We start from the raw sequence: 24566 nt of genomic DNA, 5'->3' as shown, positions 1-24566 counted from the left end.
CCTGAAAGCTACAATAGTTGTGTGGTGTGATGGATGTTTCAACTCCAATGGGTGTTTCAACTTGTGACTCTGACATAGGTGACCACTCAGTGGCCAGTAAGTTAAGAGAGGAGTGAATAGATGTGTTCTTCATAAGGAAACAGGGTGCTTTTGCTGTGATCCCATCACACATATAGGCAGGTTAATACACCAACCTTCATTACATGAGCACCGTCTCGTTCTGCTGTGCTGGCTAGGCACAGATTAGCCAGATGATGGGCAATCCTATTAAAGAAGTCTGCATTAAGCCAATGTGAACAGGCCAGGTTGTGCCTTCTAGCCTTCACCTGCATCTTCCTCTTATCTCACCTCTGTCTCTTTTTAATCCTCCTCCTTTCTCCTCCTGTTTTGTGTCCTTTATTTCCTCTTGTCTTCTACTCATTCAGATCTTGGGCTTGTCTACCTGCCTGTTGGCTTTGCGAAAAATGGTCTTGATCTCGTCTGTCACCATGTCTTGCCAGTTGTCCCTAGGGAAGATCAGATTTGAATTAGGGGATGACGTTCTTGTAATGCATCGTGACATTTGATAAGCAGTTTTTGGGTGGAACACTGTAGCAGACAATGACAGCCAAACATGAACAAAAGATAGATTAATATCATACCACAATGCTGACAAAAAAAGAGCAAATACTGCTGGAAATACAAAAGACCACAAAGAGTGCGTTAATTATGAAAGTGAAGCAGCCACAGTAAACTTGAATAAACTCAGCGAAGAGGGCTGTGCCTAATCTCCCTCTACAAGGATATAGAAGGTGATAAGATCAAGATATAATTACCTCTTGCTCCACTAGACTCATTTATAAGGACTCCATGCTGTTTATGTGTGCATGTTTATGTGTGTGACTGCACATGTGTTGGCAAGTGGAGGTGTAAAAGAAGACTGAATTTAAAGTACAAAGTAGTGATGTGTTGGTCACGAACAAGCTGTCTCTATGAGCCGTTGTTCTGTCGACATGTGCTACCTATCAAGATGTGCTCCTTAGCGATTCTGTACATGGTTAGGCGAGGTCAGGGTCAGGGCTAGGGTTAGGGTTAGGATTAGGGGTTAGGGGTTAGGCAGAGGTGGGCAATCTTATCCAGAAAGGGCTGGTGTGGGTGCAGGTCTTTGCTCCAACCAAGCAGTTACACACCTGTGTCTCCTAATCAAGTTCCTCAGCAAAGACTCTACTGGATGGTTAGTGGGATCAGGTGTGTAACTGCTTGGTTGGGACAAAAACCTGCACCCACACCGGCCCTTTCTAGATGAGATTGCCCACCCCTGGGTCAGGGTTAGGGTCAGGTTTAGGGTCAGGGTTAGGGGTTAGGGGTAAAGGTTAGGGGTTAGGATTAGGGTTAAGGTCAGGGTTAGGGTTAGGGTTAGGGTTAGAGTGCTTTCACCAAGGCAGCATAAATCATCAGAACACCAGAATTCCCATCACTAGTACAAAGGTTGCCTTAGACCACAAAAAAAACCAAACAAACACAAGCTGCATTTCAGTGACAACACCAGCAGGCATGCAAGTCACTACCTCCTATGTTTGGACTAAGAGGGTCAAGCTTTTTTCTCTGTTGTCTTTTTCCTGTACGCTGCTACATCCTCAGGCTTCAGGCCATGATTGTCTTCCCTAAAGTAACGGTCACATAGTTAGAAAGAGTAATGTCAGCCTCGTTCAAACAACATTCAGTTCTATAAATATGTTAAATGCTGGGTGCATATCTGCCCATACAGGGTATGGTAATAAAGGATATATCATGTAGCTAAAACCTTTTGAAATCCTGTTAAAGTGAACATTTAAAAGAAAAAAAATGTGGGTGATTCTTGTGTAACCAGACAGCATTGACAGCTCTGCAATTTACGCTAAGAGGAGAGTCAAAGTTTTACAAAACACAACCGGATGCTATAGACTTTGATAAGCCTCGAAGAATTTATGTCACTCAATACTGTTTAATTTCTGTTATTCATCCTTGCCAATGGACAAAGGACTGACTGTGCAGCTTACCCTGGTTTAATCTCTGGAGGTTTTGGCAATGGCTTTGTGAAGCTCGTTTTCCCCACCAGCCAGTATGTCTCTTCAATGCCTTTACCCTGAAAAAAAACAAAAACAAACTCATTGTTCAATTCAGTATCCAGTGTGCACTTACTCTATACTATAATTCCAATTATTAATCTTATCTGTAAAGTGGAAACGATGAGTAAGTTTTGTATTGACAATATGAAAGGCTGAGACAGTGTGTGTGTGTGTGTGTGTGTGTGTGTGTGTGTGTGTGTGTGTGTGTGTGTGTGTGTGTGTGTGTGTGTGTGTGTGTGTGTGTGTGTGTGTGTGTGTGTGTGTGTAACAAGTTATTTTGATAAAGATTAAGTTCACAGGTTTGAAATGTTTGGACTGAAATTACACTGATGTGAGTTGTGGTGCAAATAATAAAAAAAATTGAGCACTGGTGTATTTTCCATGCAGACTGCAGAGGCTTGCAATCCGTTTCCAACTGGCACCTCTGATATGCATTGAAATAACTTAATATAACCTTTGGTGGAAAATTAGGAGGATGAGAGATAAGAAATACAGCAAACTGAAGTCAAGGACTGCATAGTAGTTTTGCAGCATATGGAGTAACCTGTTTGGACAGTTGAAAATTGGCCATATCTAAGTTTGTGGAAAGCTGTGCATACTATAGCTCAGCTGCACATTTGTGGATGAAAAGGTTTAGCAGAGCCAGGGAAACTCTACTTCTGAAGTGTTTGTCACAATTTCCAAACTTTGATATAAGAGGACACTGGTTAAAGGGCATTATTGTCATGTTACCTTCAGCTCCGTCTTGCCCCTGACCTCTATCTTATAGCCCTCATCGAGAGAATGGAGGATCTTCACAGTGCTCATGTTCACATGGATTCTATAAGCTGGGGAGAGATGTTAGAGATTGAATGGAGCAGGAACAAGCCTGACGCACAGAAAATGAAACATGGTGCACGGTGCATGCTACATGATCACAAAACAAAAAGAAGAGCTGAGAGGAGGCAAGCACAGAAAAGAGAAGAAGAAGAAAAAAAACAGAGCAGAGTAGATCTCAGCCCATTATAACACAAAAGGAGACATGTAGGAGATACCCACGCAGCCCAGTTGATTCCATCCGAGAGGCAGTGTTGACCGTGTCTCCAAAAAGGCAGTACCGAGGCATGGTCAGACCCACCACACCGGCTACACAGGACCCTGGAAAGACATTTTCAACACTACCAAATCAAACCTTGATGTGTGGGATGAACTACAACAGAGTCTATGGCAGCTACATTGAGCATGTTGGCCAAATCTACCAATCTTTTTTAAACTTCAATATCAGTCTCAGGTGTATATCTTTACATGAATTATTCAAAAAGATATTGCGCAAGTAAGCAAACCCATGGGTTGCTTTGTGTTTCTGTTATAGCTGTGCACTCCATCATCTTTCACATCTTATTCGTTAGTTTGAACAGCTGGAAAGCCGAGAGGTACAGAGTGTAGGGTGATACACTGTAGAGAAAGTTCAGGCACATTTGATCTTATGCTGGCCTGTGTAAGTAACTCCAGAGGTACTCGCTTTAACTGCTCTCACATTTGGAAAAAAAATCATTCTATTATAAGAAAAATACAAGAAAGATATACAGCAGCCTTACAACCCCACCTAGGATTACCCTCTGCATACCTGGACCACATTTGGCCAGGAATGTTGCTAATTACTAATTCGTAGCCAATACTTGGTTGAGTCCTTGTAGATAACATTCTTCTCAAGATTCATTGTCAGAACAAACTTTTCAAGAACATGAGCACAGAGTTTGTTTTCTTTTTGTTTTGTTTTTTTTGGGACGTTTGAGAATAACTGTGTACTTGGCAGTCTTTTTCTCAACTGTTTTGACTGCTGATAGACTGGCAGTTCTACTCTTTTATGGAGATGTAGTTCTGGTTTTTGTGCTGCTTTATAAGCTTAACAAAATTCTCTTGCGGCAAAATTACTGAAAAATACACCTCCGATACTTTGTGGGTGGCCAGTTAAATTGATAAAACTTCCTTTTTGTCTGTTCTTCATTCCTTTTTTTTCTCTTTTTTATGGAGCTCATACTTGAGCCCAAATATATTTCATCCAACATGCTGCGCAAGAATTCAATACCAAAGAGGAACTAGGGTTGTTAAAGATAACATTTAAAAGATAATGTGCTTTCTGGGGCCCCTGGATGGCAGCTCATTGTTGTGGGTGTGGATGTGGACTGCAGGCTGCAGAGCGGGGGGAGGGGGGGCGGGCTGTCGGGCTTGCTCCCACTGTGTGGCTTTTCTGTGATGGGCACTGCAGGTGTGGATGGTTGTGGGGGGGGGGGCATCATGTGGCCTGTAGCCTGGGTTGGGTGTATTCAGCTACGTGGATGTGCTTGATGCATGTGACCGGATGGGACATCTTGGTGCGGTGCAGAGGGTCTCAACCCTACATCAGGCATGGTTGAGCATGCCCCCCAGCCTGCCCGCTGGGTGGGCGGTCCTGGCGGTGGATTGGTCTGTTGGTCACAGGGCCCGGCTCTAGGCCGGCAGTCTAAGCTTGCTGTCCGTGGCTCGGGTCCCATGCCTGCATGTACGCCTTGTGGTTTTGCGCATTGGGATTGCAGGTCCAGCTTGTGGTTTTGGGGACTAGTTTGTGCTCCTCAAGGGCATCCGGGGCTGTTGCTCTGTGGACTCCTGTCCCCCCTGTGGGATCAGTGTTCCTCTGGGATTGTGGTGCTTTGGGCTCTGGCAGTTCTCCTGGTCTGAGGTGTCTGCGCTACTATGGGGCCCGTGCGTGGCTGCAGAGTCTGTCTGCTGCACAGAGGCACTGCGATAAATCGCGAGTCTCAGACAGCAGAATTTATGGGGACTAACCCTGTGCACTCACAGGTGGACATGTCACATACACACAGGTGGATACATCACATGCACATACACACTGCTAGCATCTGCCTCACACACTTCCTGGAAAATTCTCTGGATTACAACCTTCTTCTTATATTCTTTATCCCCCCTTGTTCCCCTTTTTCTATCTTCTCCTTTATCACCACAGCAGATGTGGGCAATCTTATCCAGAAAGGGCCAGTGTGGGTGCAGGTCTTTGTTCCAACCAAGCAGTTACACACCTGTGTCTCCTAATCAAGTTCCTCAGCAAAGACTCTGCTGGTTGATTAGTGGGATCAGGTGTGTAACTGCTTGGTTGGAACAAAAACTTGCACCCACACCGGCCCTTTCTGGATGATATTGCCCACCCCTAGAAAGGGGTGGGCAATTGACCAGGTAGCGTAGCAGTCTATTCAGTTGTCTATCAACATGAGGATCGCCAGTTCGAATCCCCATCGGGCATCCCTACGGACACAATTGGCCGTGTCTGCAGGTGGGAAGCCGGATGTGGGTATATGGCCTGGTCGCTGCACTAGCGCCTCCTCTGGTCGGTCGGGGCACCTGTTGGGGGGATAGCGTGATATTCCCACGTGCTATGTCCCCCTGGCGAAACTCCTCACTGTCAGGTGAAAAGAAGCGGCTGGCAACTCTACATGAATCGGAGGAGACATGTGGTAATCTGCAGCCCTCCACGGATCGGCAGAGGGGGTGGGGAAGCGACCGGGACGGCTCGGGAGGGTGGAGTAATTGGCCAAGTACAATTAAAGGGAAAAAGAGGGGAAAATAATTAAAAAAATAGATAAGATTGATTGATATTATATTGATATATAGATGGATATAATTATGTTTTGTTGAACATATATGTCTATCTCTTATCATATACATGTCATTTTTCGTTTCTGAGTTTCCTTGTTTCACTTGTGGAGAGGCGATGCTGATTGGTTGTTTAGCTGATCAAACATGCTGAAGAGGGGGACCGGTGACAGCTAAAAATCTGTAATAAAGACCCTGTGCTTTTGTTATCCCACAGATCATCAAAAGAACAAAATTATTTTCAGCCGTTCTTCATAATTAATAAAGATTGCCTTTGCATGCGGAGAACCTTAACTCCACTTGCAGATTAACTCTGTCTAGAACACATTGGCATGCACATTCTGTGTTGTATGCCAAGCCTGCTGACAGCACATGTTTTAAAAAAAGGTAACTTGTTTGGATAAACACATGTTGCCTTTTGAGAACGGTTATTGGAGAAGTTTAGAAATGTAAACTGGGTGCTAGAGTTGTTCCAGAGCTGACCTGAGTGGATTCCTATACGTATCCTAACAGGCACATCAGGCATGTGCCGCATCTGGAAGCTTCCCACTGAGCTGAGGATGTTCAGAGACATGTTGGCAATCTCTGCAGCATGCTTGTTGCCATTCCTCTTGGGCAGGCCTGATGCCACCATGTAAGCATCACCAATGGTCTCCACCTAAGGGACATGAATAGGAGTAAGTGGATCAGTGAGTTATTACATTATGTCCAAAGGAGTTGAATCAAGTGCAACTGGACTTGGTATATATACCAAGTCCAGTTGCACTTGATTCAACTTCTTTGGATAACCATGACCTGGATGAATGAGAACATTCACAGACATTATATTATGTGTTTTGTCCATTGAAGCTGAACTACTGAATTTCCCTGCAAACAAAATAGATTTGTTTACATTCAACAAATCTCTCATGCAGATGTAAAGTATGTTGTTAGACCCTGCTGGCTATGTTGGCAAAATTTATTAACTTCTGAAATGTTCCAAAAATCTTTTTTTTTTATATCTGGAAGGCTACAATGCTTACAAGGCACCGATGTTTTCATTCAGATTTCAGTACAGCGACTTGGAGAGGAAGCTCCTGCCTTTTCATTTGTTTGACAACTTAAGCTGCAGGCATGACTGACATCCTTCTGCTTTGTCTTAGTACAGCAAAGATCAGTTCCCCCCATTGCCTCCATTGTTAAAAAGCCAACTTTCTGTCACCTCAATTCTGTCTCTGATTACTTGTATCTTGTGTTTCAACATAATGACAAATACAATAATGGTATTGCCGTTGACATATCTTTATTTTTTGATTGTCAGATGATTGTTGACGATAAAACATTGCTTTGATTGAGGGCCACAAATTGCTAACAGCCCTGAATTACTTTAAGCCTTTGTAAATCAGTTAAAATTTTGTTACTTAGCATTACACTTCAGTGCTTGTGGGGTGTAGTATATGTATGTCCTCATGAGGGTGGTTGAAAATCACATGATCTTGTTTTTTTTTCCCCTACGTTACGGGGACCTACTTTGCTCACTAGCACTACTAGTGGCCAACATTTCTAAAGTTCATCTTTAATACCATAGTTCGCTGTTTTTCTTTTCAAATACATCAGTTCACTGAGGTTACACCTCTACTATATGCAAATGTTATCAATGTCCAAAAATCAAAACACAATGTTCAGTTGGCAGTTGTGTAATACACTGCTAACTGAGTGGATTAACATTCATAAAATTTTATCAACAAAGACATTGATTTTTTTTTGTTTTTTTGTGTATGTTTGTTTTTTGTCAATATGACACCAATTTAGATGGACTGAACGAGGTTATAGTTTGCTAGCCTAGAATGGCTTTGAGTACATTGTTGCAGTCTTTCGGTCCGTTTCTAATAGATTAAAAATATATTTCATTTGTTTGTTAGCTAACATAAGCTTGTGAGAAACAGTTGAAGCTAGTTTGAACTAGCAAGCAATGGTGTTTGTTTTTGTTGTCAATATGCGTGGGTTTCCTCCGGGTGCTCTGGTTTCCTCCCACAGTCCAAAGACATGTAGGTCAGGTGAATCGGCCGTACTAAATTGTCCCTAGGTGTGAATGTCTGTGTGTCAGTCCTGATGGCCTGGTAGCCTGTCCAGGGTGTCTCCCTGCCTGCCGCTCAATGACTGCTGGGATAGACTCCAGCATTCCCGTGACCCTGAGAGCAGGATAAGTGGTTTGGATAATGGATGGATGGATGGAAACTGTGATTTTTTTTAAATGGACAAATCTCTCAAAATGATTAAATTTCTTGCACTAATGCATTTTTGCGAAGTGATCTCAGATCCTCTGCATTCAAGTAAACTGAACCCTTGAGTTTTTATTAACAAAGACCAACGTGTATTTGTTTACTAATTTGTAATACTGTCAATATTCTAATGCCATGTTCACAATTTTCATGAAAACTTGGACATCATGCTCAGTCATTAAATCAGCCACTCAACTTAAAAGGACCTTAAAGGACAATAGTGGCAGGGAATGTATGCAATGTCATTTGAATTGGAACTGATAGAAAGTACACAGTCGGACCTTGTAGACATCATGGTTGCTGAGCACTGCGTCAAACAGAGAGTAGAGGTCATTGAGAAGGTCCACAACCTCGATGGGATCACTAAGGGAAGAGATGGTGGTGAAGCCCACAATGTCGCTGAAATAGATTGTCACTTGGTCAAAGAACTCTGGCTCCACTGTGGCGCCGGTCTTCAGAGCCTCTGCCACAGAACTGAAGGGTGGGGAAACAAAACAAAGTTATGAGGACAGGATAACTGTGGATGTGGTGATGCTAAAACCCACCCAAAGTCACTGTGCCCATCTTCTGAAAAACAGAGTTCAACTAGCTGTGCAAGTCAGTGTGTTCATGTCTGTTTATTAAAAGAAAGGCTATGACATGGTTGCTTCTGTGTGTCTTTGGCTGCATGTACGTGCTGACTCACGGTGGGAGCATCTCAGCCAAGAGTTTCTCTGTTCTCTGTTTTTCCACTTCCAGCTCCTCCGTCCTCTCTCGTATCAACTCCTCCAGGTTAGAGCTGTACTGCTCCAGCATTCTCAGCATGGAGTCAATAATGTTGGTCTTTTTACCCTTGTTGATGAGCTTGAACTATTGGCCACAAAATACAGAGAACAATTCCATTGTGCAAACAACAAGTTTTCCTTACGGTAATGGCCTAACTAACCTATAGGCTAATTCTTTGTAGCCTACACAACAGTATGTGCCACTAAACAAACTATATGGAGACCTAGACAACTAGCATGCACTGATGTGCTGAAAATAATAGATTGAAATATCTAGATAAAGGCTGAGAATATAAAAGTGGAACTGTCATTAAAGGTAACTTGTTCATAGGGCATATTTGTCAAAATGTCAGTTAATTCCCTCACAGTTCTATTATGACTTGTTTGCCCACCATTAAAGTATTACCTTGAAATGTTAATGAGGAGACATATGCATAGGAACAATCATAACAAGATGATATGGGCCTCGTAATGGATTTTATACAGTAACAATGGTATGAAGCCTTGTGATTCAGGGTATCATACTAGTATTGGCTTTTTTAGAGCATCAATCCACCTGTGTAAGTCCACATCAACAGCAAAGTTTACAGCCAAATAAGTGAAGTAGGTTGTATATATTTTGTGCATTACCTTTTCTGTGGCAGCCATGACATGTAACTGAGCAGTGACGATCCCTATATAGAGTTTCAGCTGAGCGAGGAAAATTGCTCCTACTATAGATCAGCAGTCTTGTGAGACCCAAAATTATACTGTTGCTCTATCATTCAATAAATATCAAGGGCTTTAATTTAAGTAGTATAGTGCCTGGTCTAATCAGGAATATAGACTTTTCTGTGTGACCCAAGAAGGCAACACATAAAAATGTCATCATAATAATGATCATACCAATAAAAGAGTGATACATAAACCAACCATGTTGAATAGATACACTATAAGAGCTAAAAGGAAAGCGGGAAAATTCCTTAAACCTTTAATGAAAGCTTCAATGAGAGCATTTAAATCTTTTTGATGCGCTTTTCAAAAGGATGGAGCCACAAAACGGCATGCATCCTTTTAGGGAAACAATTACAAATTCCAACCTTATCTTTCAATATATGTTGTAGAGATAGTGAAAGAATGACTGAAAGAATGAAAGCCACTTTATTTGACACTGTATTTTTACAACGAATTGTATTCTTACAATGAATGTGTTCTCTGCATTTAACTCATCCTATTGTATAGGGGCAGTGGGCAGCTGCTGTGCCCGGGGACCAACTCCAGTTCTTCTTTCCATTGCCTTGCTCAGGGGCACAGACAGGAGTATTAACCCTAACATGCATGTCTTTTTGATGGTGGGAGGAAACTGGAGCACCCGGAGGAAACCCACGCAGACATGGGGAGAACATGCAAACTCCACACAGAAAGGACCTGGGACGGCCTGAGGTTCGTACCCAGGACCTTCTTGCTGTGAGGCAACAGTGCTAACCACTGGGCCACTGTGCCACCACAGAATAATGCGCCATTAGTTACCATGATAGTGAGTAATTTTCTGTGCATAAAATGCCATCAAAATTGTGTCTATCTGCGATATCACTGGCAGATAATCTGGGAATGGGAAAATTTCTTCCTGTTTTGCTGATAGGCTGTATTGTCTAAGGTCCCTTTCACACTTGAAAGTCCAAACCAAGGTCTGAACCAGAGTCTGGTTCTGGTGCTTTCACATATGTTATTTTATAGTCATTAGGTTCAGGACTTTTGCTTTCATACCAGCGGACCTTGACTTGAACTTTTGGCTCGTTGTTGCCGCCAGGTGCGCTCGTTGTTGCCAGGTGCACTCGTTGTTGCCAGGCGCGCTCGCTGTTGCTAGGTGTTACTGTTTGTGTTTGTTTTATCACTTCCTATGATTGATCCGAAAGTCTGAACCTTTGATTTCACATTAGACATTCATGAACCTTGGTCTGCACCGAGACTACCTCCTGAGCTTGGACCAAAGACCGAGTCTTTGATCCCTGTACCCTGGTCGAAGAGGTTTCACACCTGGCAATCTGGTTCGGACTTTTCTGGAAAGTCTGAAAGTCCGGACTAAACAACATAAGTGTGAAAGGGCCCTAAATGAATGCAATTATCAACACTATGAGAAAAATTAAAATATCAACATTACATACATCTGTATAATGTAGCATTGATATTCACATTGTGTTATACAATGCAGCCTATTGGCAAACCAGGCAGTACATTTTCACATTCATGGATTGTCTGCCAGTGATGTCACTAGTGGACACAATTTGGGTGCCATTTTAGAGACACACAGAAGACTGCTCAGTATTATGACTGCGAATGAAGTGTTATCCCTATAAACACATACAAAAAGAAGATGTTGAAAATCATTATTGTTTCCCCTTAACCCTAACCCTACGTCTAAAATGTACCTGGTCGAAGATCTCATCAAAGCCTGGTCTACGGTCCGGCAGTTCACTCCAGCACTGCTTCATCAGCTGGATGCACTCCAGAGGAGCCTGGTCTGGGGCTACAGTGGGACGACACATGGGAGGGGGCTTCTTCACCTTACGGATGATTTCTAAAGAATTGGTGTGGCAGAAGGGGACAGGTTTATCATAAGTAAAACATTTTAATGTTTAGAAAACCAGTGACACGGTATTGGATTTTTGAGATGTCTAGCAGAAAAATTACAGATTTTTTTTCTTCCAAAACCCCAACACACAGATGAAAGAAGAGGGAGGAATGCTGACACACTACTACAACACTGTGAATTAGGGCAAGGAGTAAAAATACATTTACTAACAGTAAATTTGCAGAAAACGAACAGTAACATTTATCTCTTTTCCGCTTTCTAAACGTACCCTCAGGAAGTAGACCTAACATGCAGTATGGCGCACCCCTTACTACCACTTCTTGGAGAATGATTGCAAAGCTGTACACATCTCCCTTATAGGTCCCTTTACGCATGCTCTCCGGGTCTCGCAAGAATTCTGGAGCTGTCCAAAACAATTCTGAAGGGGGAAAAAGGTTTCAAATTGGGAAGGAGTGGGGGTGGGGTGGAAGGGGTTAGTAGGAGGAATTGACACCAGCTAAAATCCATACATGAAACTCAGACATGAGCTTTTAGCTGTGGTTAAGTACTGAACATGTGCTCTACCTGCCACATAAGCACGGATCCATTCAATTTCTGTTTAATCTCTGAAATGTTTCCTCTTTGACCAAACTCACCTGTGGTATGGTCATAGCTTGAGCTATAGGTAATGACTGGAAGAGTAAGATCCCGGTTACAAGTGATGGACATGTGCTATCTCTGTGGGGTTACATGGGATCACCCTACATGATAGGCCGAGGAGCTTGCAAATACAGGAGAAAGTCTTGGAAGAGTTGTTGCTCCACTACACTGATAGGAGAGACGTTTTGGACATCTGATGAGACCCTGGGACAGACCAAGAATATGCTGGAAAGAGTTTGTATCACTGTTAGCCTGTCTGGGAAAATGTGGGGATCTCTCAGGAGAGAATGGGGGAAACTGCAGGGGAGAAGGATGTTTGGGCTGTTCTGACGGTCCTATTGCTACAGTGACCTTGACCCAGAGCAACAGTTTTAAAAATAGACAGAATGGATGTACGGGGTGTTTCCTACCATGCATACAAAATAGTTGGTCTTAATGCAGAGATTATTGTTGTTGCTTTTTTATTGCAGGTTTAGTCTTTAGTTTGGGTTCTGTAATAATCACTCTCTACTTATGGGGAAAAGTTTTACAACAAAATAAGACGGGATTAATTTCTTGAAAATATGAACATTATTAATTCTATTTAAGGCATTTGCTTAAAAATAGAAACACTGCAGAATCAGAGTGTACATGTATGCATATTGGCTATGTTGTGCAATGTAGACAAAGTAAGCTTCATTTTTTTTAAAAATCATACCATGTAGGATACTAGAATGAAAGTAATTATTCATGGACACAAATTACCTTCAGGTTGGGGATCTTCTGTTGGAGCTTTCTGGGATTCCAGCAGCTCATTGAAACCGTAGTCAGTAACCTTCAGGACAAAACGTCCATCTACCACACAGTTACGAGACTTAAGTCTGCCATGGGGGAAATCTCTGTGGTGCAGGTATTTCATACCCTAGTAAGACAACAAAGAATTGATTTGCAATTGTGTCCTTGAACAACATGTTCAATCCCCACAAGCTCCACAATACTGTGGCGGTCTCTGGCCTCTGACCCCCCACATTAAGAGAAAGGGTGCACTTCCTCCCTCAGTGTTCAGTAGGCTATCACAAATGAATAAAATGTTTTTCATCAAACCAGCATGCTGAGATCATGATCATGACAGCGAAGCTTCTTTTCTATCATCAGCTGAATCAACACCTGAATTAGCCATTGTGTTGTGAGAAAAACAAATGCTGTCCGTGACTGCATTAGTTACTCTGTTAGAAGGTGCTTAGAGCTGGTGCTTTCTTTGTATATGAAATGGTGTAGCATTAAGGTATCTTTTATTTTTGTGTTATAATGACCTGTTGACATTGTCTGTGGTCTTGTCTTCTATGACTGTCAACTGTATAATCAAGTCAAATTTAATCACAATTTAGTCACAGAGGGCTTTACAATCACAATTACATTTTTTGCAAACTACAACACCCCTAATTCTTGGACCCCCAATTCAGATGAAGAAAAACTCCATCGAAAAAAAAAACTGTCAGGAAAATAAAATGGGAGAAACCTCAGGAAGATTGACTGAGAGCATCTGTATGCCATTAAAAAGAAAAAGTCCTTATTCTAGGACATATAGACATGCATTAGGTGCAGAGTGCACAGAGTAGACAAGCAATAAAAGATTTTAAAAAAAACTACTCAATCACATAAGCTATAGAGAAAATATTTATATGATTACTATACAAGTTAAAGCAAAACAAGCACAACTTAATGGTTGATTCATTTTTTGGGAAACAATACAATGATGTTTTTATTTGTTGTGTGCTTTAATCTAATTCCTCCCTGCAAAGGTCGTTTCCCTTTCATAATTTTTTTCCTGTATGTTTTCTAAATATAACACTGTTTTTCAGTTTACCTTAATGAGGTCTAGCAGAAGTGAGGACTTGAACATCCAGTCCAGTTTCACATCGTCATTCCTCAGCAGGTCGTGCAGACTGCCCCGAGAGCAATGCTCTGTCACCACAGCAAACATGGAGCAGTCAGAGAAGAAACCAAGGAATGGGTTGACGTTTTCATTTCTCAGGTCCTTCATCTGGCAAAGCAGATACATAGACTAGTTAATGGAATGATTAACAACCACTTTTTTTTATAAGGTTAATGCCCATGTGACAATTGCTTTCGCCAATTGGTATCAATCGTAAAACAGTTCAACACAAATGAACAATGCAAGCATTAAGATTGCAAATCCCGGGATGCCTGGGTAGCATAGCTGTCTATTCCGTTGCCTACCAACATGGGAATCGGTGGTTCAAATCCCAGTGTTACCTCCAGTTTGGCCGGGCATCCCTACAGACACAATTGGCCGTGTCTGCGGGTGGGAAGCCGGATGTGGGTATGTGTCCTGGTCACCAAAATAGCGCCTCCTCTGGTCGGTTGGGGCGCCTATTCAGGGAGAAGGGGGAACAGTGGGGGATAACGTGATCCTCCCACAGCTCTCCCCGGATCGGCAGAGGGGATGGAGCAGCGACCAGGACAGCTCGAAAGAGTGGGGTAATGGGCCGGATACAATTGGGGAGAAAAAGGGAGGGAAAAAAAATCCCCCCCCCCAAAAAAAAGATTGCAAATCCCCATTCAAAGAGTTCATGAAGTGGGTTTATTGTGTGAGGGGCACAACTGCAGTTACAAAATGCAATGCAACTTCGAATTATCCACCTATGCAAACATTCTGCCCATAGGTTTAAATATGTAGGTGGTGGGCCAGACATTAGTTGTATGCAACTATGAATGCTGCTGAAGCAAATTACAGCCTTTCTATACCACCTCATCTGCAGCATGAATGATGCTTAAAGTGGTGATGAAGTCTAGTTTTACCTTTGTGAAAGTCCTCGTGGTGCTCTGCTTCACCTCCTTAAAGTGACCCTCCTCAAATTTCTTCAGCCACACCCAGTCACCCTGTGAGGGTAACCGTATAATTCAGATAGAAAATATTTCAAAGCCCTCCGTGATGTAAGAATATATAAGCAGATAAATGGGCGGACTGGTTTGCATACTTAAATATAACCCACCTCATACACGGCTACATTGGTGGTCTCATGTGTTACTGTTGGAGTGCTGCTGACTGAATATGAGTGGTCTCCAGATTTCATACTATCTTCTATTGCACTTGAACAACCCAGATCCTCTAAGTTGATTTTCTGTGGGACAGCAAAGATCAGATATAATCTTGAATCCTAACTTTGTACCTGTAGTGTGGAAAATGTGCTGTTAAATCTGACAATCTGAGTTACAGACATCTGAACTGTGCATCTAGAGGCCCAACAGACAACTGCAAGAACCACTGTGGCGCTACTGCTTCTTCTATTTACATTTATTGGATTTAAGATAGGTCTTGTACAGGTTTTTGATCTTTGTAAAAAATATTTTTCCTCTATTTTAAGTTTAAAGTCTATTTTAGGTCGATTTTAAGTATATAAAAAAAGGTACTTACGTACGTATAGTTTGTGAATGAAACCAATATTTAGAGGTTTACATCAATTGTTTATCTTTATCTAATATATCAAATAGGCATAGTGGACATTTTTATTTTATTTTGTTTTTTTTCCCAATGCCAAAGATGCAAAAAAAACAAACACAAAAAAACAAAAACAAAAACTTGGTTGTCTATGAATTATGGAAGAACCATGAATTTTGTCTTTTAGAGAGAATTGTGCGAGATGACTTATATTTTTCAATGTTTTAAACATCGATTCTGCAATTCAACATGCTTAAGATCTGAAACCATTCCTTGGTATCACTTTCAAAGCATTTTAGATTCAGAGGCTCTACAGACTGTAGAATGAGGTGATGTGATTTAGTGCTTCACAAAAAGCAAATACCATACCTTTACAGGGATGACTACCAGGATATGGAGTTAAGGCTTTAAAGTTCAATAACAAAAATAGATGAAAAACTGTTTTAGATGGATCAGGAAAGGTAAAAGAAGGATCTTACTTTTTTACTAAGCTGGGGGTTGATAAAAGTGAGATCCTCTAAGGTTAACAGGATCCGATTGGGCCCCTTGACCAGCTGGATCTGCTGGATTCTCCTCCTGGAAAACAGATTAGGATTCAGAAATGATAAGGAAATTAGTTAAACCAATGAAGATGGGTGTCCCTTAAATCTAATTTCATGAACATAGCATCTATTAACAAAGCAAAGATTACATTGTTTTAAGAAACTGACTTCAGGCTCCTGGTATCAGTCAATAGCAGCTCCATGGTATGAACCGTAATATGATAAACAGGGTTTTTAAATGTCTGTCCTGTTGAACCCTTAACAAGCCACCTCCTGACTAAATTTACAAACTTGTACATTACCGCAACATTTTTTAAACAAATTAGCAGCAAGCCTTTTGGGAGAATGTGTCGGCCTTGATAAAGCAGGTTAGCATGGCTTCCCTCAGCAGTCTGTTAGCATGGCTTCCCTCAGTAGTGTATCAACCTACACTACCGTTCAAAAGTTTGGGATCACCCAAACAATTTTGTGTTTTCCATGAAAAGTCACACTTATTCACCACCATATGTTGTGAAATGAATAGAAAATAGAGTCAAGACATTGACAAGGTTAGAAATAATGATTTGTATTTGAAATAAGATTTTTTTTACATCAAACTTTGCTTTCGTCAAAGAATCCTCCATTTGCAGGAATTACAGCATTGCAGACCTTTGGCATTCTAGCTGTTAATTTGTTGAGGTAATCTGGAGAAATTGCACCCCACGCTTCCAGAAGCAGCTCCCACAAGTTGGATTGGTTGGATGGGCACTTCTTTGAGCAGATTGAGTTTCTGGAGCATCACATTTGTGGGGTCAATTAAACGCTCAAAATGGCCAGAAAAAAAGAACTTTCATCTGAAACTCGACAGTCTATTCTTGTTCTTAGAAATGAAGGCTATTCCATGCGAGAAATTGCTAAGAAATTGAAGATTTCCTACACCGGTGTGTACTACTCCCTTCAGAGGACAGCACAAACAGGCTCTAACCAGAGTAGAAAAAGAAGTGGGAGGCCGCGTTGCACAACTGAGCAAGAAGATAAGTACATTAGAGTCTCTAGTTTGAGAAACAGACGCCTCACAGGTCCCCAACTGGCATCTTCATTAAATAGTACCTGTTAGAGCCTGTTTGTGCTGTCCTCTGAAGGGAGTAGTACACACCGGTGTAGGAAATCTTCAATTTCTTAGCAATTTCTCGCATGGAATAGCCTTCATTTCTAAGAACAAGAATAGACTGTCGAGTTTCAGATGAAAGTTCTCTTTTTCTGGCCATTTTGAGCGTTTAATTGACCCCACAAATGTGATGCTCCAGAAACTCAATCTGCTCAAAGAAGTGCCCATCCAACCAATCCAACTTGTGGGAGCTGCTTCTGGAAGCGTGGGGTGCAATTTCTCCAGATTACCTCAACAAATTAACAGCTAGAATGCCAAAGGTCTGCAATGCTGTAATTGCTGCAAATGGAGGATTCTTTGACGAAAGCAAAGTTTGATGTAAAAAAAATCTTATTTCAAATACAAATCATTATTTCTAACCTTGTCAATGTCTTGACTCTATTTTCTATTCATTTCACAACATATGGTGGTGAATAAGTGTGACTTTTCATGGAAAACACGAAATTGTTTGGGTGATCCCAAACTTTTGAACGGTAGTGTACATGTTGTTTTACAGTGTTCAGCTCACTGCTGCTTTCTTTGTGGGAATACATCTCAGGTCTATTTTGGAAATTGAAGTATTAAATTAGGAGTGGCTGAAGTGGCATCACCAACAAATGCTAGCAACATCTGTGGTTGTGCTACGGTGACTTTCAAACTCAACTTACAGTTGATCCCCGTTCGGGATCAGTAGAATAAGCCTTTGAAAATCCTTGACCATCCTTTTAAAGAATCTCACCACCTAGATCATCTTCGCTCTTTTGGTTGTCTTTACTCCAAAGAGGTTCCCTTGGTTAACTAAGATGCTACTGCTCTGCTACTTTAAATGGTCCATAGTACCAAGTATAGACGGGGAACGTGGTAAATAAGGTTAGAGGTTTAGCACCCATATTTAATCTGAGGTTTTATAAAGTACACACTACAAGTACCTATTCCATTAAATAGTAAAATGGTAAATGGATTGTATTTATATAGCACCTTTCTAGCTACAACTGCACTTTACAATTAATGAATGCCTCAAATGCATTCATGAATTAATGAATGCCTCATAAGTTGCTTGTCACCAAGGTGACAACCAGTTTATCAAGGGCAGTTAGGGGTTAGATGTCTTGCTCAAGAATGCCTCAACATTTTTGCAAGGAGTAGTGACGATTGAACTGGCAACCCCTCATTTACCAGACGACCCTCTCTACCTCCTAGCCACTGTCACCCCAGTGAAGGATGTACCTTATCAATAATGTTAGACCAAGTCCTCCTATGGCCACAATGAAGACGACAACAAAAGCCGCTATGACATAGGTGATCTCCACACCTACAGAGGACAATTGGAGACATGGTGGTGTGGGACAGAAACATTCACTAAAATTTATGAAAATTACATTTGTCTAAGCAATCATGGGAAACATACACAATTGTGCGCGTGTGTGCATGCACACACACACACACAAACATATTTTAAGTGTTTTAAACTGAATCAAGAAAGTAAATCGTACTCAATTAAAATTTATAGATTCAGTATGTTTTAAAAAAAATCCCTCTATCACTTGGCCCAGCTATCTATTACTGCACAGACTGGCCATAGTGAGTGAGCGAGACAGAGAAAAGAGAAGCGAGGACAAATCCAAGTTCCTTACCACCAGAACAGATAGCATTGGGGTCAAACCAGCAGCTGGAGTCTGAGACTGGAGGGGATCCCCCAGGAAAATGGATGGACCTCCCTGCAAACCTAACTATCTCAGAGTTCAGATCCACCAGGTAGACACAGTACAGTTGGCTTCTTCTGCTATCTGAATCGAGGATGATGTAGTTGGTTTTGCCTTCCCCTCCAGGGTCCACCTTTATCCTCTGGTTGAAACCATCAAAGGTGGTATTTCTTGTGAGGTAGGCTATGTTAGAGCCTGACAGCCACAGGCCAGCTCTTCTGGCATTGTTGATGGATTTGGCCAACAGGTATATACTGTTGTAGATGGTCCCAAAAAGTGGATTGACCTGCAAGGTAAAAACATAAGAGGGTGTGTAAAAGGATTGGAGAATCATGATATTGTATATATATGTTTTTACTTATTGTGCCACTCTAAAATGTCCTTTTTAGAATATAACACAACAACAAAAAGGAACTGCTAGAGCCTGCTGCCCAATGACTGTTTGGATAGGCTCCAGCATCCCCGCGACCCTGTGAGCAGGATAAACGGTTGGGCTAATGGATGGATGGATGGATGGACATGGTTGTATGTCATTACATCATCATCATCATCATCATCATCAGGTCGAGTATTCTAGGATGTCATTACAATGACAGAAAATAGATAGTGTTTTAAATCTAATTCAGGCTGGGTGGAAGTCTTATTGGCAAATATTGTGTATACATGGGTAAAAGGATTTTAGATTTGACATGCTAAATCACACCAAAACTCAGTAGATGTTTTGATCAGTTACAAGCCATATACCCAAATAACCAATAGAAAAGTCACAATTTATGGCTATACAATGTGAACCAAACTTTATATAGTTAAGGACAATGGAATATAACAAAGTTTTTTATTATAAAATGCATCATGCATCATGCAAAAAAAAAAAGAAAAAAAGAAAAAAAGACATGCATGTTAGGGTTAGTTCTCCTGTCTGTGCCCCTGACCGAGGCATGGCAAGAAGAACTGGAGTTGGTCCCTGGGCACTGCTAGAAGGCTGCTTACTGTTCCTAGCTACACAGGTAGGATGGTTTTAATGCAGAGCGTAATTTCCCTATGGAGATCAATAGAGTATATCAAAATAGAAAAATAAAAAATCTTTGTAAATTAGGTTGTTTAAGTGGGAAAAAGATATAAGGGATTCCAAATCTAACTAAAGTCTTAATTTATTTCATATCATAAAATTGGAAACCTTTCTGTCTATGATAATACTTAGTGAATAACCTTTGGTAGTCTTGACAGACACTCAGCCATACAGTTATAGTGTGGATGAATGTAATAAAAAAACAGAGTTAAGTCTGGGCTTGGTCTACCATTTCTGGGTTTAACAAAGGTCGCATTTATGCATCAGAATGAACACATTCAAGTCAAATCAGGTCACCTGCTCTGGTTCCACAGCTACTGGCAGTTCCTCAGTCCTCTTGGCCATGTTGAAAGCCTGGTTGAAGGACATGAGCTCTGAGGCCATGGTAATGGTTAACACAGTGTCATAGGCCTGCCTCAGCCTACTGTCGTTTTGCAGGGGGAAGTAGGAGATGTTGGTGTACGGCAGACTGTAGAGGAGTGTATCATAGGGCACAAACACATATTGCCCCCTGGTTAGGCCCATTTCATGAGCCTTGAGAAGAAAATGTGTCTGCTGCTCCCCTCCGATCAGGACTGAATGCATGCACATGATGATGACTGGAACATACACAGAAAAGCCACAGTGGAAGATTGCCAAAACATTTACAAGTATGGGATGTGTATATGGAGTAATAATGCATGTACACACACCATACTGACACAGTACTGTTCAACTGTATCTGTGTGCCGTTTCACCCTTGATGTGACTAATTCATAGATACATTAATTCATTAATCTTCAGCCACTTCTCCGGGGTTGGGTTGCGGTGGCAGCAAGCTAAGTAGGGCACTCCAGACGTCCCTCTCCCCAGCAACGCCCTGCAGCTCCCCCTGGGGAATCCCAAGGTGTTCCCAGGCCAGATTGGACATGTAGTCCCTCCAGTGAGTTCTGGGTCTACCTCGGGGTCTCCTACCAGTTGGCCATGCCCAGCAAACCTCCAAAGGAAGGCTCCCAGGGGGCATCCTAATCAGATGCCCGAACCACCTCAACTGGCTCCTTTCAATGTGAAGGAGCAGCGGCTCTACTGCGAGCTCCCTCCGGATGTCCGAGATCCTCACCCTATCTCTAAGGCTGAGCCCAGACACGCCACGGAGGAAAATAATTTCAGCTGCTTGTATCTGCGATCTCACTCTTTCGGTCACTACCCAAAGCTCATGACCATAGGTTAGGGTTGGAACGAAGATTGACTAGCAAATTGAGAGCTTTGCCTTCCGGCTCAGTTTCCTCTTCACCACAACAGTCCAGTACAACATCCACATTACTGCTGATGCGGCGCCTATCCGCCTGTCAATCTCCCCCTCTACCCTACCCTCATTTGTGAACAAGACCCCGAAATACTTGAACTCCTTCACTTGAGGCAACAACTCATCCCCAACCCGGAGGGAGCAATCCACCATTTTCCACTAGAGAACCATGATCTCAGACTTGGATGTGCTGACTCTCATCCCGGCCATATCACACTCAGCTGCAAACCGCCCCAGTATGCACTGGAGATCACATTCTGATGAAGCCAACCAATCCACATCATCTGCAAAAAGCAGAGATGTAATTCTGAGGTTTCCAAAATGAACACACTCCTCACCTTGGCAGCGCCTTGAGAGCCTGTCCATGAATATCACCAACAGAATCGGAGACAAGGGACAACCTTGGCGGAGTCCGACACCCACCGAAAACGTGTTTGACTTTGTGCTGAGAATGTGGTCACAGCTCTCACTTTGATTATACAAGGACCGGATGGCTTGTAGCAACTGCCCCGGTACCTCATACTCCCGCAGTACCCCCCCAGAGTGCACCGGGGTACATGGTTGAAAGCCTTCTCCAAGTCCACAAAACACATACTATATAGACTGGCTGGTCAAACACCCATGCCCCCCTCATCACTTCCGCAAGGGTAGTTCATAAACTTAGCACAAAAAGTAAGGACATTTGTGTTTGATAGATTATGTCTTTGTTGTAACAATGCTTCTTGGCAATTAATCTTATATCAGGCACCTGATTGTCAGCACCTGGGGTACCAGAAGCTCAAAACAAGAGTAAATAGCAACAGCAAATAAGCTTGTTTGGCACTGACAGAGAAGATTTGGCAAATTTTCCATGGGTGAAATCCGTATACTCAGCTCTGCTACTCATCCCACAAATGCATGTTCCTTACAAATGTGGCGCCATTTAAAAGGGGAATAAACAGGCTTTCCAACGGTATAAGATTTATTGCCAAGAAGCATTGTTACAACAAAAAAATAATCTACCAAACACAAATGTCCTTACTTTTTGTGCTAAGTATAGATATGTTTGGAAATGCCACTTCCTTTTTTTGGGGTGGGGGGTTGGGGGGAGGTTCACCCTTTTTTCCCATCGATTGTACCTCCCCAATCACCCCGCTCACTGAGTCGTCCCGATTTCTGCTCCACCCCTTCGACCGATCCGGGGAGGGCTGCAGACTACCACATGCCTCCTCCGAAACTCGAGGAGTCGCCAGCCGCTTCTTTTCACCTGACAGTAAGGAGTTTCGCCAGGGGGACGTAGCGTGTGGGAGGATCACGCTATTCCCCACTGTTCCCCCTCTTCCCCGAACAGGCGCCCGACCGACCAAAGGAGGCGCTAGTGCAAGGACACATACCCACATCCAGCTTCCCTCCCGCAGACACGACCAATTGTGTATGTAGGGACGCCCGACCGAGACAGAGGTAACACGGGGATTCGAACGGCGATCCCCATGTTGATAGGCAACAGAATAGACCGCTACGCTACCTGGACTCCCCGGGGGAATGATATTCCTTTGTCTTCTGTCTTCTGATCATATTTTCAGCCCATATCTTGTGTCCACTGTTGCTTTTTCAAAGATTTTGCCCGTATAAGGTTATCAGGGTGGATCCCAGGGCTATTACCCCCTCTTCTCGTCTCATTCAAAAATAGATACAGGCCAGCATGGTTGACATTTTACCGGTGGTTATTTAGTATAGTTATGTTTCTAAAATGGACGGAAATTGATAAAACAGAAGCCATCAAAGCATGTGAGGAGAGAGAAATGGCGGACAGTTAAGCATGTTTTTCGGCGGCCAACATCATAGCTGATGATGCCAAACCGACCGGCATTAAGGAAAATATGTTTTGGGAGAAAATAGCTTCCTGGACAGGTGGTACAAATACAAAAGATGATATGACCAGCCGATCTAGTAGCATGGATAAGAAACAGACCTCGATATGATGGTTTCAAATTATTTCAAGAATAACGATATAAAGAATTATATTGTTACCTATAAATTAGTGTGTTTGACTGAAACACAAGAATGTGTCCTCATGATTTCATTAAACAATGCTTTAAGCCACATAAATTAATCTTGATTCAGCTTCATTACATAATAAACGACAGTCAACTTAAATTTAAATTCAATTTAAACACGACTCACCCTTTATCTCTCCTGCAGCCTGTATCCTCCTCAGTGTGTCTTCCATCTCAGTGCCATTTTTACCGATAGATGTCACTATGCCAACAAGAAGCCCCCTGTTTCTTAAGGCATTAGCTAGGTTACCAGCAGCATCCATCCATATATCCTCATTGGACGAGACCACACCAATATTTGCCCACCTGAAATGTCTCAGCACAGTGAACAACACTTGAGTGGGAGACGGCAATGTCCTTGCAAAGGTTGGATATCCACTGCTGCGATCCAAGTCATAGTTGGTGCAGCCATACGAAAAGATGGCTTTATCCCAGTTCTTGCCTAAAAGTGAAGCCGAATTGCAATAGCCTGAGTTCGTGGGGCCCAGAAAGGCATCGGCCATCTTCTCATAGTAAACAAATGTGGTGAGAGCCTTAGATGTTTCGCATGGCTCCTCAAGAATAATAAAGTCCATTTTCAAGCCCAAATCTAAAGTAAAGTCCTCGTTTATCCTGCCCACAGCCAGTTTGGCGGCTGCTGCTGGAAGGGCCCTGGAGTAAATGGGATCGCAGTTCCAGGGTCCAAGGACCCCCACTTTGAATATTAAACACCGGACACAACATGGGAACGTTAGAACTCCGAGGAGGATCCATAGCAGAATGTTATAAAATGGCAGTGTTGAAAAGCTATGCTTACTTTTGAGAATGGGAACACATGGATGGTTGGACTCCCATTGCGGCCCTCTAAAAATTAGAGGAATATGTTGCATTGTCCTTCCAGAATATCCCAATAAGTGAATTCTTAACTTCACCTTAGCATTATTAATCTTGCGAAAGACACCTGCAAAATATGCAGAAATAATGGTTTGTATTTACAATTCAGCAAATGTTTTTAAAATATATTAAAAGATGTCCAAGGAATCAGAAACAACTGAAATTTAATGATTAAATCACTTACCATTTCTTTTACACTCTTATTGGACAGCCTCACGGTCCAAAGTGTCCAGCTTCAAGTTCAAATAAGTAAAATCCTTACCTAACCATTCCAAAGCTCATCCGTCGACACCACACTGAGAAAAGATTCACCCTATCGTTCAAATGACGAGTCCATGGGCCATAATGTCTGCGGTGGCTAAGACGGGGCTGAGAATGACACACCAAGTTCCGTGTGTCTTGTCGCGTTTAGAGACGACTTCAGCACCCCGGAGGGCTACTTACATCCCTCAGCTAGTGAAAGACTCTTTCAGCTCCCATTTACAGATAACAAGATCACACAGCCACACGCCATCTGCATTTTATGTGTCTGTTATGACC

The 24566-nt window shown here is 42.3% G+C and overlaps 1 protein-coding gene across 1 annotated transcript; it reads right to left on the bottom strand.

Moving 5' to 3' along the window:
* Positions 1–421: 421 nt before the first annotated feature.
* gucy2f (guanylate cyclase 2F, retinal) lies at positions 422–24022 on the bottom strand. The gene is made up of 18 exons (XM_056283249.1): positions 23281–24022; positions 20130–20431; positions 18695–19049; positions 18288–18372; positions 15872–15968; positions 14947–15075; positions 14753–14833; positions 13797–13973; positions 12695–12851; positions 11580–11729; positions 11148–11296; positions 8661–8824; positions 8257–8449; positions 6198–6372; positions 3126–3224; positions 2820–2914; positions 2019–2104; positions 422–506 (listed from the first exon to the last, which is right to left on the bottom strand). The coding sequence occupies exons 1-18, from the start codon at positions 24020–24022 to the stop codon at positions 422–424; spliced, it is 3321 nt and encodes a 1106-aa protein (XP_056139224.1).
* Between the last annotated feature and the right edge of the window lie 544 nt (positions 24023–24566).

This window comes from Lampris incognitus, chromosome 7, assembly GCF_029633865.1.
Source record: "Lampris incognitus isolate fLamInc1 chromosome 7, fLamInc1.hap2, whole genome shotgun sequence".
Lineage (NCBI taxonomy): Eukaryota > Metazoa > Chordata > Actinopteri > Lampriformes > Lampridae > Lampris > Lampris incognitus.
This window is presented reverse-complemented; position numbering and strand designations above follow the sequence as displayed.